At 38.3% G+C, this 17,009-nt stretch overlaps 1 protein-coding gene across 1 annotated transcript; it reads right to left on the reverse strand.

Annotated features, from left to right (window-relative positions):
* Window positions 1–13,036: 13,036 nt before the first annotated feature.
* Window positions 13,037–16,529, reverse strand: NEUROD6 (neuronal differentiation 6). The gene is made up of 2 exons (XM_057376151.1): window positions 16,394–16,529; window positions 13,037–14,972 (listed from the first exon to the last, which is right to left on the reverse strand). Exon 2 carries the CDS (start codon window positions 14,949–14,951, stop codon window positions 13,938–13,940), a length of 1,014 nt encoding a protein of 337 aa, XP_057232134.1. The 5' UTR covers window positions 14,952–14,972; window positions 16,394–16,529; the 3' UTR covers window positions 13,037–13,937.
* Window positions 16,530–17,009: the final 480 nt, after the last annotated feature.

A 17,009-nucleotide genomic window follows, 5' to 3' on the forward strand; every position in this document is an offset into this window, starting at 1 on the left:
ATGTTCTATTCTATTCTATTCTATTCTATTCTATTCTATTCTATTCTATTCTATTCTATTCTATTCTATTCTATTCCTTTTTTGTTTTTTTATTATAAAGGATATAATTGCCTTTTTTATTATAAAGCATGTTTGTTTTCATTTGTATGCTTTTCTGCTCCTGGCACAGAATCTAGATGTAAGCACTCAGGGACAGATACTCTTTCCTCTTTGTTGAAAGGGATTCACATCTCATTTCCTCCATCACTCCAGTAGCTACTGATTGGATTAAAGTATGGAATCCCTGATGGAGATGCCAAAGGACAAAATTCTTATTGTATTTTCTCAGAGGTTTTGCTATGAATACACAATTTCAAAATCTGTCAATGATGTGAACAAATTGCCACTGGGGAAGGCTACTGGTGTCTATATCAAGAAAACCTGGGGCCAGCCCTTTCCCTGGACATTGCTGCCTCATAAGAGACTTTTGACAGCTGCCTCCTGGCTCCTCTGTAGTACAATGGAGAGATCGTAGGATGCTCCAATGAACAGGCTGACCCCTAAATCCATGGCATTGCTTTGTAGATAAAAGCAGTAAGAGGCATCTCCCTCAGAGAACTGAGAGAACAAGTGAAGAACGGTAATGGCCATGGCTCCTTTAGAGTCACATTATTTCACAGCTAGTGGGACTGGACTGAGGAAGAATCAAGGTTTCAGGCCATCCAGATGAAAAAAAACTACAGCAACCCTCCTTTTCCTATTTCTTCCCTCAGTCAGGAAATTGCAATTCTTAGAAGAACTTGTGGTAGCACAGCCCAGCCATCAGCCCGGGGAGGTAGTCCTAAAGTTAAGTGAGTCTCCAGTTTCTTGTGATCTCAGGAGGCACAAATCTAGAAAAAACATAATAGTATGTTAAGGGGTAACCCACAGATAATCAATGCTTTTGTGTCACAGCACAAAGCTGAAATTATATTTACCTGTTGAAATTGCTATGATAATACTGCCAGATGGGACAAGACAAACCTGCTTTTTCTTAAGCTGCGTAAAGTTGAGGCATCAGACAGTAACTGGTCTTCCTGCATTTACTCATGCTAAAATAAGATTCTGTTGTTGTATTAGTTGACTTGAAAAATTGCCAATCTTATCCTGATAATTTTATATATGTCCAAAATTTCTCAGCTCAATCCAGTTTCTCAGCTCAATCCAAAAAAATCTCAGCTCAATCAATTATGTTACCTGTAGACATAATTATTGAGGTAACACTTCCTCCACAGTTTAAACTACTGCCTTACAGAGGTTGAGATACTGAGCTATACTGGGTCAGATATACTGGAATATTCACTTTTGCTCTGTATTTAATACAATTCAGTTATCTTCACAGATATTTCTCTTGGTACAGATTGCACGATAACAAGAAATAAAATAGAAATTAACATTGCAAAACACTTTAATATGATTGCATATTATATTTAATAAATGATACACTTAAAATACTTCCAAAGAATGATTAAGTAAGTAAGCAAGCAAGAATGAATAGTGTCCTCTTTCCTGTAAGAGGGCTCAAGGATCAGGATGTGCATTTCACATGGCACCAGCTGAAGTAAAGTTTGCTTCACTATGTTTCTGATAGACAATATATGAATAAACTTCATATATTTATGAAGTTTAGAAAGGAAGAAAGAATGATAGTGACAGCTTGAAACTGGATTTCTAAGCAAAAGAGTCAGTATATATTTTTTTAAATTTTCTTTTCTTCCCTAGGGAAAAATGGTTTCTTCAAGTGTTCTGGAGAAGTACATCTTGAGGAGAACACAAGGAGAAATTACAATACTTAAGGAAAGAGGAACATATAGTGTAATACTTGTTGGTGGGCTGAAGAAGAAAGCATGGTATATAAAACAGAAGACGAAGGTAGGACAAGAAGAAATCCCAGTACCATCCATGGAGTTAATTTGAATTGCAGAGAAATTCAGATCTCACTGCTTATCTGCATAAATCTTCTTCTGAAGCATCTCCCTGGAAAATTGTACTGAGCTTATTTTCTTGGTCACACCCTAACTTTGTGAAAGATGGGCTCAGGAGGTTTATTGGCATGGGGGCAGAGAGCATGATTTGGGCAGTTATGTGGGCCACTGGGTAGAGCATCAGATTGAGTTTTCAGACTCTTGATCAAGTTACCATAGCTTAATGAGTTCCTGTGTAGCAGCTGAGCTGTTGCAAATGTAGGGTAGCACATGCTAATTTAAACTATTTTCAGGGGGGCTCAGCTGATGTATAGTAGCCATTAAACCAAAGTAGCTCAGTCACATGTCTGAAATCTGATTTGAAGAATCTGGGTTCATCTCAGTTCAGGAGGCAGATCATTAGGTTTTTGCTTACTTCGTAACTTTTTTGGGACAGCTATTTAATCTTGGGTTTTCTCATGCATTTAAAATATAGTAATGGCGTCAACTCACAAATATGAAGTGTTGTGAGGGAAATAAAAATGGAGAGAATATTACAAGAGTAGGATGTTTTGATTTGTTATTGAGTAGAAGAGTGGAGGATGTTGAACTTTGGCATAATTAAATGCAAGTTTTTATGTTTATCCCCACTAATACTTGAGTAAATCCAATGTGTTTTAAAGGAGTTTTGCTGATAGGAACAGGGGCAGAATCTTGCCATAGTGATCTAGCCTTCTATCGGCAAGCACATGTCACCTCAGTTGAGATTTATCACAACTGAGGAAAGAGTAGAAAAATCAGGAAATGTGAATTTTATTTGCCTCTTGCTTGCTTTGGGGTTTTGTAAAGTATCAGGTGCTCCTATCCTCTTAGGAGAAGTGAGCGCACAAATGTCCATATTTTTTTTTTCAACATGGTATGCTTTTAATAATTTAATATTGAGAAATTTGTTTTCTCCCTTTCTTGAAATGAAGGTCTCCCCCTGTGGAAGGATTTTATTTTGTATTTGTGTGCTGACCATAACATTCAGCTGTTCTGCTCAGAGCTGAAAAACATCAAGCCATTCCTTTAATACTACCCAAAAACATTTTGTTATTTTTKTCTGCAAAGTGGTACTCTAAGTGTTGTGCCAGTTCTCCAAGTGACAGATATTTTTAGAGGTAAAAGAAAAGTATCAGTACTTACTGGTTACTATAATAATTTCCAAACAATTTAAGAATCACTAAGTCCTAAAATATTTATGTATGCATGTCAGTTACAGTACTGTGCTACTATTTATTAGACAGATTGACAAAATACATGTATCTGAGTTACAATTGCCATGATAATTACTTGGAATCACTCTGTAATGAAAATTTAAAATAAAACCACAGTATTGTGTACAGTGATTAAATATCTTTGTGATTACTTATTCTATAGTCATTGGGGTTGTTCATGTATCAAAATATTTGATCCAAAAAGAAATGTCTTACTGCAAAAATGATAATTGTATTACTAAAACAGCAGTTTTGGAAATTGCAAAGGACAATGCTCTTGCATTCTCACAGTCCATTTCTAGTCTTGCTCCTCCTGTTACAAAGGACTTGAAGGCAATAAACTCACGAACTGCTACAAAAGTCATCTGGCATCACTCCTGTGTGCATTTGCAATGGATGATAACATGGTTCCAGAGCAAGATTTGAAGCCCTTGATTTGGGCGTCCTCCCTTGTAAATATCTGCAGCATTTGCCGAGTTATTCATCAGACTAAAGATTTTCAAAAGAGCCATGCTATCCCCCTCAGCTACTGTTTCTGGGCTGGCAGAAGCAGCTGTCTCTTACCATTATGCCTGGAGGAAGAAGTAGCATTTGCCAGCAACTCCCTTTGTGTCAAACTCATTTTTCACATTCTCTTATTTCATTTGCATAGTCAACTGGTCCTTATGCCTCAAGAAAATCAGGAGAGCATCTGAGGAGTAAGTTGTTAGAAATGGAGGTGCATGCACAGATCTCATTATATTCCCAACAGATCTGCCAGCTCATGAGAACATAACATACCAGAGAGATACTCTCTGTACTAATAGTTGACAGTACTAAAATAAAGAAGGCAACTCCCCAGCTCCCTCCCTTTTCAGGAAATCATTGTGTAAATGCAGCGAAATATATCTGTGAGCCCTCTTTTACCCCTTATGTCTGGCTGGTGGACAGGGCTCATTGATGTCAGGAGTGCTGGAAAGAGTAAGACTTAACTTATAATTGGCTGCCTGCTTCTATTTTCTTCCCCCCATCTGTCTCACTTCTTTCTCTGTAATTTAGTCTGGGGTTGTCCTAAAAGTGTAGGTTAGAAATTAGTCAGAACAAACTGAAATCCTAGAATAGCCTAGATCAGAGACTTGTTTTATTGAACCCCTTCACAATCAGGACTTTAGCATTGTTAGTGCTTTAATCTCTGATGCGTTTTCCTCATCTGTGGCTAGCCTGGTATGCTGATGCCTTTGCTGTCCAGTAGAGGGGCTGTGCTGACAACAACCACTCTGAACTCCAGCAGCTAATGATGCTTCAAACGTGTCTCTGATAAACAATAGTCATCAAGAACCTCTTTCTCATTCTTCTTGAATAGCTCAGTGGACATTTGAAAAGCCTAACCTCCTAATTCTGGTTGTGCTCATGCCTTTGATAGGTATTTCCAGGCTATTACTTGATGTACTGTGGTCTCAGGATGTGAAAGCCTGTTTTTATGCCACAGCCCCATCCCTTTTATTCTGAGTTTGGATATAACTGGGGTTGTGCTGGATGTGGTTTCCCAGCTATAAGTGAAATCCACGCACAGCTGAACAGTGTCAAACTAAAACAGAGGCTGTCTTACCAAGCAAGTGTCAGTTGCAAGTATTGATAATGAAAAAGGAGATAATCCTGTGCCTATGGTATTGGCCTTGTTTACTGTTGGTATTGATTATCATGCCACAGCTGGTGCCAGTTTGAAGAAAGAAAGCAAGCATGCTGGGAATCTCTGACAATTTTATTAACAAAGCTGTTCAGAAAACTTCCAACAAAGCAAAAATACTTTTAAATATCTTGCTTTGGTTATAAGATACACTTCATTGAATGGGTYTTTTCAAGAAGGAGAAAGGGGAAAGGAGTAAGTTATATTGTGACCTGTGCAGGTTTGCAACCTAGTGAATAGAGCTGTGGCATGGGATGCTGTTGCTCAAGTCCTGCACTTGTTTGGAAAGGACTTGGTTTATTGCTCTTGCTCTTAGTCAGGTAATCCATCAATCAGACTTAAATCCAGTGGCATAAATCCACCGTAATCACTCTTCAGCAGGCTTTCTTAGGTAACGATGAACTTGGTGTTGCTGGAATTTGGTGTGGTTGAAGAAGGTAAGAGGGACAACTTTGAAAAAAAAGTTACTTATTCAGGCTTGACAGTGTTCTGCAACAAGATTACTGAAAATGAAATGTATGTGCAGCATATTGCCTTTATCTAGTTGATGTGTTCGATCTAATCACTACTCTGGGCATATGAGACAAAAACTCAGCAGCAGCTCACTTAAAGGTGACCTGTATATCCTTAACAAAATTTGGGCTCTTCAGTTGTTTATAAGTTTTGCAGAATTATTTTTTAAGATTTGTAAAGTTGATGCTGTAACATCTTTCTGTGTTTTGGTCCTGTTGTCTCTAAAAGAGGTATTAGATACTCAGTGCTCTTTTTAGAATGTGAATTCATGGCTAGGAGGCTGAGCTGGTAATAGCAGTTCTGACCTACAGATGTCTTCTTTTTATAAGCACTGGTTATATCTGAAGTTCTGTGAATGCATGTAGATATTCCTCAATCTTAGGCAGTATATGATAATCCCAAGTGGTGTTAGTGGTTTGCGACCTTTTTGGCCTGTTGTGCCTCTGTAGGAGCCATCTTGAACAGCTTTCTTCCAGTAAGCACAAGCTGATTTCATATGCCTACAGACCATTCTGCAAATGAGCCTCTGCAGTGACTAGGGAACCTAAAACTGAAGCCATATGGAAACTTACTGTGCATATTAAATTGCATGCAGAAGTGTTAACAACGTTTTGATTTGTGGCTGCAAGTAATAAATGAATTACATTAATTTTTCAGCTGCAAGCTACAAATTTATCCAGAATTACTTTTTCATAACCAGCATCATGTTCACTGGAAGGATTTAAATACATTTAGAAAAAAATTCCAAAAATTTTTCCTTAAAAAAATGCTAATTGAGTTTATTTTGTAATATTCTAGACATTTAAAAGAAAATTGTCAGTGAACTGGCAGCCAGATTACCTATACATGATACAGGAACTGGGGTCATAGATGAAATGGATAAACCAAACAAGGACTCTATTTTTTCTCCTACTACCTTCACACAAACTGGCCTGCAGGAGAGAAGGCGCAGATATAACATTGATCTAGGATATCTGAGCGGATGGATTATCCCTCCTTGTGTTCAGTCTTTCCTTGTCAATAACTTACCCATTTTGGAGAAGTTTCTTCCCAGACAACTTGTTGGTGATTATAAGAAGGCAGAGGATGTATGCTTGTAGTCTGGGACTGCTAGAAATATGTTTGGTYCCATAAAAAAATACCTTCTCTTATGCCTTGGTTCATTAATAACATCAAAACTAATTTTGTAGTGTCATTTTTTTTCCAGAAGACTGCTACATTTGAAGGGAGAACACATGGACAGCAAAAAGAGTTAAGGGAATACAACCACAGCATAGAGAGGTATTGCATTCAGGTAGCATCTACTGCTAATATCTCATGGAGGCCATTGGGCATATCTTAAATGAACAACTGAAGAGCTTTTCCATAAGTCGGTGCCTGTGGTAGAGATCATTACTCATGGCAGAGTCACCATTTTACAGAATGTGCTGACATCTGTGTGAGTACCTGAGGGTACAGGGAACCCATGATTAAGTAAGATGTGGATGTATGGTGCAGCAGCATAATCTCCTCTAGGGCATCCTTTGCAGGCTCAGCTGTTTGAAGTGGCTGTTAATCCAGCATGAAGGCTGAAGTAACTGTTACGGGGTAGATGACCTGCTGTGTGAAGCAACCACCTCATTCAAAATGGGGATAGACAGAGTCATATTTGGGACTTATACAGTATTTATTGTCCAGGCAAAGCAATACAGTATTTATTGTCCCAGCTCACCAATAGCATGCCTGTCTCTGAGCAGGTAATTAGCTGAGTTTGTTGTGACCACAAAGTTGTTTTTTACTCACAGAAGTCAGGTACTTCCTTACCTGTATTTCTGCTGGGTGCTGTGGTGCATCTTGCACTAAATTACTCTATTCACTAGGAAAGCTGTTGTCATACTTCTGGTGATGTCTGTTCACATCCTGCTTCACTTATTATGTTGGGGCTGTGTTTCTGTGGCTGCTATGTTTGTCATTCTGATTTCTGGGCTTAGTTGTCCTAAGATTCTCCTGCAGTGAGAGTGTGAGATGAAGCACAGGGACAGGTTTATTGTTTTGCTAAGCTTTTATTATTTTATTGAATAAGGAAAAAGCTGAGAGTGCAGTAAGAAAAAGAATTTAGGAGTTGTGGGAACATGATGATTATGGCTAATTTGAATCCATAGGCTGAAAATTTGTGTGTCTAAACACATGGGAACTTGTGGCTGGAAATATTGACTGGCTATTCACTCCCTGTCTTACCACATTCATAAATTTTCTGCCATTTTGGCATCAACATTCATATAACAACATGCATTCAAATGATTTTCCCCACTTTCTGATGTGCCTCTATATGTAAACTGATGGGTGTGAAGTGAAATACAATGGGTATCATAACTACGGTGGGAAAAATATTTACTTTTCTGAAGTTATGCTTGTTACCAAAGATGCTAAGCACCTCTCCTTGTAAACACAGAAGGAAAGGGCTTTTCACCGTGGCTGACATAAGCTCTACCTCAAAATTTGAGAATGCAATCTCAATTGCTTAACAACTGAAATTAGCAAGTCCTGCCTTTGATGTTCTCAATGTCTAGACAGTGCTTTTCTTTCCTACAGGCGCTTCTTCCAGTGCAAGGCAAATATCGACTAGCATTTATGTAGACCTCTCACTGGATTCTGAGGAAGATCCTGTCAGAGTCTCTTTGTTTGCAAGCTGTCTGCCCAACAGAAATGTCACTTCAGTTGCATCTAAGCATTATGCATCTGCTCATGTGTCTGTAAATAAATAACATTGTGGATAAGGCTATACTTATCATCCCATGTGAATTAGACTACAATCTGGTATCTGCTGAATTCCAACAGAACAAGAGTGGACCCAAATCCTAACATTCCTGCTTTCAATAGTACAAAATCTGTGATAATACCTTTGGTTTAGCCTGTATTCTCTATCTGTACTAGGACCTCCAATTCAGTTGWTTATTAGAATTTACATTTGCAAACAGAATGTCCAAGCACTTCAGAATTAATATCTGTATACATGTGGATATACTTATAGATCCTGCAACTGTCATGAGTTTCAAAAATAATATTTTACCTTTAATCAATTCTGATTAAAAAAAAATATATTAAGAGGGGGAAAACCCTCAGATCTGCTTAGCAATGTTCTACAGAAATGCAAAAAACTCCAGAATATCAGAAAGTACAATTTTCACAAGACTGGGGTGAGGATGAGAATATACTGAATATTCTATAAAAATTAACAATAATAAGAGTCACTTTTTTCCAGCAATTTTTTTTAACCTCCCAAAGTAGTGCAGATTTTCAGCTACAACCAGATATGTTCTACATAAATGGTGTAGAATTAAATCATGCAAGAATAGAATTAAATAATGCAAGTAATGCAGTTACAGGGATAAATGTGTAAGTCTAAGGAGCAAGTGACAAGGAAATAGTCAAGGGAAAATGGTGTTTTGGGGAAGTGAGGGGAGGAAACCTCTTTAGCACTCTAGCAACCTCGGTAGCTGTTGCCAATTCAAAGCCAGTTGTGAGTCATAGGGACTCCACATGGTAGGCATTACANAAAAAAAGGAAAATAAACTAAACTTTTTTTCCCCCAAGCTCCTTTTCTTTTGTCTTTCCTTTTCCTTTCCCAACCTCATTCTTGCCCATCCTCTGAGACGAGAGAGAAAGATCTGCAGAAAAATAGGCCATCATTTTGGCATAGCATAGAAGAATTTTGTGAGATGACTTGCTCTGGTCTAATGGTGTGGTAGAGAAGGCTTGGGAATGTGGTTCTGCATGGCAGCCCAGTGTACAATAGTTAGATTTGTTTCAGTGAGATAGGACAGGCCTGCCCTTGACATTCTGCAGTGGCACTGTGCCACTGCTCATCACACTGATCTGAGTCTCTCCAGAGCAAAATCAAAGCCTGCTGCCATGGTTCAGCTCTAGGTCAGACCCACAGCCAGATTACTGCGGGTTTGAATTTTTTTGTTTGTTTCTTCTTAATTCGAAAATTGCTAAAATTTTGTAAGGGAAGCTGTTTTCCTGACAATTCAACCTAAAGCAACACTGTATCTGCTACTTGTACACCAAAGGCTGCAGGATTTTGGTACCAGGATTAAACCTGCTTTGACCTTGTGACCATAAAATATAACCACAGTTAAGATAGATTCACAATTTGATAAATGAAAACATGCAAAGAATTTTTAGTTTAGACAAATACTTGTTGTTTTTCCAAGGAAAAATTCTGCCATGTCTTACACTGGGATTTCATTCATCTTTATTGGTGGCATTTCACTTAATTTGCTGCCATCTGAGAGCCCTATCGGCAAGGCAGAGAAAGAAGAATAAAGTAGAGGTAAAAATGGGAGAGGGAATTTTTTCTTTAGTATAGAAAGAAGTTTCCGATCATGTTTGTGCTTGTGCAATCTCCATACATTTTAAAAACCTTTGTAGAAATAACTATGACATGAAAATACACAGACAGTCCCAAAGGGAGCATTGTCAGGATGTGTCCTAAAACAAATGTATCCCTGCTGTAATTCAGAGGTTTGAAATAGCCACTGAGCTCTGGCAAACCAGTGGCTGCCCCTCTCGCTCTCTTTTTGGTCTCACTGGGATTTATAGGACTGGAGCTTGGACCATTGGTTTTAAATTGCACTCCAGATGAGGTTTTTCTTTAGGATGGGGTTCAGAGGTACAACCTAGTATTACCCAGTGTATCCTACTCAGTGATTACTGATGAGTCCAGTGCTGCAGAGGAAAGGGTACTAACATTACCATACACTGTCACATCTCCTGGCCCTTTTTCCAATTCAGGCACATCCCTATCTTCAACAAGACATTTAGTTTATTTTCCAGCACTTTTATTAGTAAAAAAAAAAAAAAAAAAAAAAAAAAAAAAAAAAAAAAAAAAAAAAAAAAAAAAAAAAAAAAAAAAAAAAAAAAAAAAAAAAAAAAAAAAATTCCTTGTCCTCTTTTGGCATATATAGACTACTTTTTTAATATTCTCATACTGAAAAATAGATATAAGGTCAGATGGATGATTAATCTGAACCAATACAGCCATTCTTAAATAAATAATAAGTGTGTTTCTGCCACCATAAAAACACACAGTGCATTTTTAAAAGTCATACTAAAATGTTACTGTGGCCAATAATAAGTGGCAAAGAGTTCCGCTGTGGAACAGAGACATATATGAAATAGCTCTTCTTCTGCCAGATCTTGGGTCTCTAAAACTGACAAGTTTCAATATTTTTATGCCAAAGGACAGGGAACAATAGAAATTTCTGGAGCAGTTGCTCTTTTACATAATTCTATCCTCAAGAAATTGAAGACAGTTAAGAGGAGAACAAGAAATACGGAAATGAACAGTTTTGTTTTGCTTTATGAAAGGGGTTGAGAGAAGACAAGTTTCAAAAAGTGCAGATAATAAGTAAAGAAACCCATTGGCTCTTATTTCTGTGATTTTAAAGAACTAGACCTTTATTCATACCCAGATTTACTCCCTAAAATAGGGCATCTTCAAAGGTTTTTATAAATCATGTCAGAGCTTGGATCATCTTTTCATTCTGCAACTGGCCAGTGAAGAAGTAGAGAAATGCTTTTTGTGTGTGAAAGAAGATATGCAAGAGAGCTTGCTCTCAAGAGAATTTCTGACCTCTATATCTCTAAATAATCCATATTCTCCTAGAAAGAGAATGTTGGAGGGTGTTTTTGCCATCTCAATATTTTTCTATTACTTGTTCCATTATTTATTATGTAGTGGCTTTCCAACTCTCAATGCCCTGAGCAAGCATGGTTCTCGCCTTGAGCTACCAGAGGGGGACTCTGGCTGCAAACTGCCACCCCATCTGTCATGGAGGACCAAGAAAGATCCGAACTGGCAAGGTTTTTTTCTCCTTTTCCTTTGCCTCTGCTGCCAGGAGGGGAAATGGAGCTGGCCCATAAGTTATTGAGTTGATATGTGGCCACAGATTTGGACACCCCTAGACTGCAGAGCCTGAAGACTGAACACCCCTTGGGTTCCTGCTGGATGTATTGCGGTAGGCATTTTCTTCCCTTGGTAAAGGACTTTAGAGCCGCCTCCTTACACCACTCTCAACTTATGCAAACATCTGCCCTCCATGCAGCAAGGCTGCTTTGAATTACTTGGTGAACATCCAGCCTCCTAGAAGAGGCTTCTTTTAGTAAAATTGATTAGATAAGTTTGCTGCCACTGCTCAATGGGAGGTATTCCCCCTACCCCTGAAATGATCCTACAGCTCCTTGTTATATATTATTATTTCTCAATGTGTGTGAATCTGTGCCCAAGGTTGTCCACTTTCACCTCTCTGACTGGCTTCTTCCCACTTCTCTCTCCCATCACCTCTCCATGTTTTGCTGAATATCAGCTAGTTCTGAATAACAGCAAATGCAATCTATTTTAGAGTCCTCTTTTAATCCAAATCCCTCCTATATTCAGTGCAAAACATCTGGCGTTGCTTTTAAGTTGTCAGTCATCACTATCACCTTTCATCCAAGGTGTAAAATGGCTGCCTATACCTTTCATGGTTCCTGACCCTGAGGAAATGGGGGATGATCCTGAGCCAAGCACTAAGACTCAGCTCCGAAAGACTCCATTTTGGTCTCATATTTGTGCCTAGAGAGGATTATGGTCAAACAAAATACCATGATTGACCCTCTACCTCTGCAAACTTGAAAGCATTTAGACCCTGTTACAAACTTTAGGATGTGTAACSCCTCCCCACTGCGGGCAGCCTGGTCTTAGAAGAATGAATGAATGTCAGGCTGTAGTTGTCCTGAGGGAGTTGCAATGCTTGACAGGGCACACTGTTTACAACAAGTCTTGTAACATTAGGCAAATTATCAGGAATACTTGGACCATCCCTCTTTGTCCAGCTGTGTACTCAAGTGAGGCTTTGAGATTGATGTGTCATTAACAAACTGTGACCCAGAGGGTTATTCAGCCAGCAGTGTCCAACTTGCATGTGGAATTTGCTTTTTATGCAGCTTTTAAAAAAGTATTCCCTCCTCGTTCGGAGCAGAGTACTTTTACTTATCATATACTTTCTGTTTATCCAACATAATAAAGAGGCCTTGCTCATACAGAGGTTTAAAGACTGTTGGCTTTTAGATCAACAGTTCATTCATTTTATCGGTCATGAGCTTACAGACAAGTAGCTCTAGCTGGTTAGAAATCAACTGAGACTCACCTAAGCTCAACTCTTTTAAGGTGTTAAGGACTGCACAGACGCCTCTAGCTGCTGAACTAGTGTGGGTTGCAGATACCTCTGCAGTTTACTGGTGCTATTTTTTAGTCAAGACTAAATTTAGCAGTGTCCAGGAAATCCTTTTCTCTGAAGTTCATATTGTACTCATGCTCCTGCACTCCGCCACAAGCCACAGCTGGAGGAACAGCTAGTGTGCTGTGTGTAAGCTCAGGGCCCTTTCCCGTATGAAATTTGGCATTTCACTGAGATACAAAGTTATCATCTTCCTGTAACCTCATTTAGCACACAGTTATTTATGTGATATTTTGAATCTACTGCATCACTAATGCATCCTTCTGAAAATAGCATGAGGTTCATCCTGACAATTCATGACTTCCAACCCCAGATTTGAGCATTATGGGTGTCCTGGGAAGAAAGGTGTGTAGGCAAGACCGAAGGCAGCTGTATACTGTGAAATAATAAGTATCAGACAAAATATAGTATCACAGCTAACAGATGTATTTTAGAAGTGGAAACATCTATCTTTAATTGCATATAAAGTACGTAGTGAGAAACCACAGTTATACATTTTTATAACAAACCTTTACATCTGAAGTCAGAATAATACAAAAAAAAAAGTGCTGAATATGTATGGTCAAAATAACTGAGGCAAATTTTTGACAACATTTTCTAAATATGATCATGAGGCCTCTGTCAGCAGTCAACAGTCTAAAGTCAGGCTGAATAATGTCAATGACAATCACTGTTTTTACTTAGCTTCCCGAAAACCAACAATCCAAAAACAATCCAACAAACCAACAATCCAAAATATTTTTTTGTTTGTTTGCCTTTTTTTTTTTTTTTTTTTTTTGCATAGCTTTCAACATTTCTGTCCTCTCACCTCTGCATATTGTAAGCCCATCTCAGTTCTGGATAATTACTTTAAAGTTCTTAATATTTTTAATCCAGTTCTCCTGAATACATAATATGTATTTTCTACCGATTATAAATACATCATTTTAATTAATCTGATTTCAATAACATGCATTTGAATAATTACTGTACAGTCAAAATAGACATTGACTTTACACAGTGTGTATGCTTTTATTTTAGTAATATTGTTCAGACACACTGCTCAACAAATCAAAACAAATTGGGAAATAAGAAGTTAAAAAGGAGAGAGAAAACCCCTGGAAGAAACATATTCTCACAGTGATTGCAGACAAAAAAAATTCTTATCAGAAAAAGGGTTTATTAATACATAGAAAAAATCCTCACAATAGTTGAAACACACTTTAGGAACTAGTAAATATTTAAAATAGAATTGTGCCAATTATGCAGTGCCCAAGCATCTGCTTGCTCTTAATTAGATGGGGAGGTGAATGACCACTGTTTATTTTCATTTTCCTCATTAATTATGAAAAACTGCATTCAATTCATCTTGCATGTTGAGAGACTGGCTGCGCAGATGTAAGTCGTAAGGGAAGTGGCTCTCAGTAGGCAACCTAAACATGGAGCTCTGCCCAAGGGGACCCCTGGGTGGCACTGCACAGTAATGCATGCTGTAATTGTAATTTTTGCCATAGTCCAAGCTTTCTTCTTGCTTCAGGGAAAATATCCCATTATAGTTAATTGGGGGAGGACTTAAGGGACCTTCAAACTGTGGGCTGGCACACTCAGGGGAAGTGCTTTCATAGAAGGACTCATAAGCACTGCAGTAACTGTATGGTTTCATGGATTTGGAGTTGTCAAGAGTCCCATGCCCTGGGGGGGTGCCAAGCTCCGGGCTGTGGTAGGGAGGATAGAAGGTAGAGTAGGGTGTGCGGGTATGATGGGTGCCTTCACCTGCCTGGCCCATTAAGAAACTTCTGGCATTCAGCTGCAAGCATCCAGCCACCAAGTTTGTAGTTGGCTGGGACAGACCCTTGCACAAGTTTTGGACGAAGGTAAGCAGGTCGGGTCTTTTGCCAATTCGCAGGATTTCAGAAAGAGCCCAAATATAATTCTTGGCTAGTCGTAAAGTTTCTATTTTGGACAGTTTTTGTGTTTTAGAATAACAAGGGACCACTTTCCTTAAATTGTCCAGAGCATCATTAAGGCCATGCATACGGTTCCTCTCTCTAGCATTGGCTTCTTGACGCCTGAATTTAATCCTTTCCATCCTTATTTTGCTCGTCTTCTTTTTCCGAAGGCCCCTTCGCCTCGGCAACCCATTCTCATCCTCCTCTTCTCTCTCCTCCTCCTCCTCTTCCTTTTCTGTGTCTTCTCCAGGAGGTCTTTTAATATTCTTTCCTTGCAGGATGATCTGCTTTGAAAAGCTTTCTGGATTCTTCATTTCCTTTTGGTCATCACTTTCTCTGGAAAACTTTCTACACATCTGGGTTTCTGGCATTGCAACAGACTCATCAAATGGTAGTGTCAACATGGTTCTATAATCTTAAGTTACCTGAAAGAATGCCAGCACAATGTTTAAATATTTCCATTTTTAAAGTTTCATGACTCACACAGACAACCCCATGCACCTTACTTGTGTCTGTGCATACGCTCTCTGTATATGAGTGTGTGTGTGTGTGTGTGTGTGTATAAATGCTCAAGCTATACTACTACTTTTTTTATAAAACGCTAGTTGCAAATGCCCACTTTAAAAAAAAAAAAAAATCTAAAATCACTTGAGACATTTGACACTGCACCTAAAAAAAAAATTTCTCATAGATAAATATAGTATAGAGTAAATCAATATTTTAAATGTACAATCAGGTCCCTGCTCATTTATTTTATTTTTAAACAAACCCTTCAAACTCTCACCACCATGGAACTCAAGGAAATGCAAAATGTGATAAAGCAATAAAGAAATCTCAATAATCCAAATTCCCCTGGGTGRAAAAATGAGGAGAGTAAGTGCAGTTTTAAAATTGAAAAAGTCCCATATCTCTATTACCGAATGGTAAATATTTTAAAATCACTTTTTGACTTATACTTTAAAATTGTGGGGTTTTTTGCCTCCACATTTCTTCCTTTATGTATCAAGATATTAAATTCTAGTAAGTTACAGTGGCTGAGAAGAAAAAAAATGGAAAATACCCCCCCAGATCACTCAGCTAGTAATATAATTCAAAACAAAGCATTTTTTTCCTAATTATTTGTATTAAAATCGCATAATAATTATTTCATATTAACACAAAAATCAGAATAATTTAACCCTAAACGTATTCAGATTAGAGTTAGGAAATAAAATCCCCCTACCTTTTTTTTCTCTTTTCCAAGCAAAAATTCTAATTTATATTATCTCTTTAGTTAGAATCAACTTATATGCTTTTTTTCTTGATATTTTCTCCTTTTCTTTTTCTTTCCCATCAGTTGGTGGGGGTGGGGGGAGGTGAAAAATTCCCTGCACACTATAGCAGTGTTTATGTTCTGTGAGGCTCAGATGTCTTCTTCCAGCTCTTAGCTGACAGGGGCTGTCTGTAGATTCTGACTGTAATAATGCACGTGTGCTAAGAATCCAGCCTGGAATGGAAAAATAATTTCCTTTTCCCAATTACTTTGCTTTTGTTTGCAGCTTGGGAGCAGAAAAAGCTTGTGTCCCATGGACTTCAAAGAGACAAGCAAAGCGAATGCAGGGACTTTTTTAACAGAACAAAATTAATCAAAACCCCCAGTCAAAGTCTAGCTCTATCAGCATTGTCTACACACTTGCAATATTACATAAAATCAACAAAAGTTTAAAATTGTATCAGAAGAATAAAATGTTAGGAGGAGTTATTAGACAGTAAATAGCATACATAAAATACAAGACAATGGTACTGTATCTTTAAACACTTGCATGCACACCCAACACCAACTGAAATATATCTTTATTTGTATTACCTTAGCTTTTTATTTCATTCAACAATCAGTTTTCATTTTTTGCCTTCCAAATCTTTTCAGTCTGAATGTCGCATCGTCTCCTGGAGTCTAGATCTGTGTATATCTGCACTATCTCATTGATCTCTAAAAAGTGACATTGATGCCAACTGCCAGAGCTGGTACCCATGCCATCTGCTAGTGACGTCACAGGGCAGAGAAAACCACGTGAGCCTTTCTCCTGGGACCTTCATTCTGCACTGATCATCTGGCATCCCTCTAAGTGGGTACCAGCATTCATGTATCAACACAGAAGGTTAGACGGATAGAAAAAAAAAAAGAAAAAAATTCTGCACCAGCATTCACGTACAGTGGGTGCATTTCCACTGTAGTTGCTTCTTTTTAGCAGTCTATCTGCATGGATAGACATACCAGCATTTGGTGTTATGCCTGCCTACAGGTACAGCTGCCCTGTGGTTGTTAATATGGCATTGTTTATTTGAGAAATGCTGTCTTGTATTGATCTGAGTCCCTCCAATGCACCTGATACCCAGGGACAAAAAAGAAAAGGCAAGGAAAGGAAGGCAGAAATGGGGAAGCAATGCTGGTGCTCTAACGCATAGCACAGTCAAAAAAAGTA

Source organism: Malurus melanocephalus, unplaced genomic scaffold (genome assembly GCF_030028575.1).
Source record: "Malurus melanocephalus ecotype Western Australia unplaced genomic scaffold, MMel_1.1 scaffold_271, whole genome shotgun sequence".
Taxonomy (NCBI): Eukaryota; Metazoa; Chordata; class Aves; order Passeriformes; family Maluridae; genus Malurus; species Malurus melanocephalus.

Coding starts and splice junctions, on each gene's coding strand:
- NEUROD6 (XM_057376151.1), bottom strand. CDS start 14,951: ATGTTGACACTACCATTTGATGAGTCTGTTGCAATGCCAGAAACCCAG.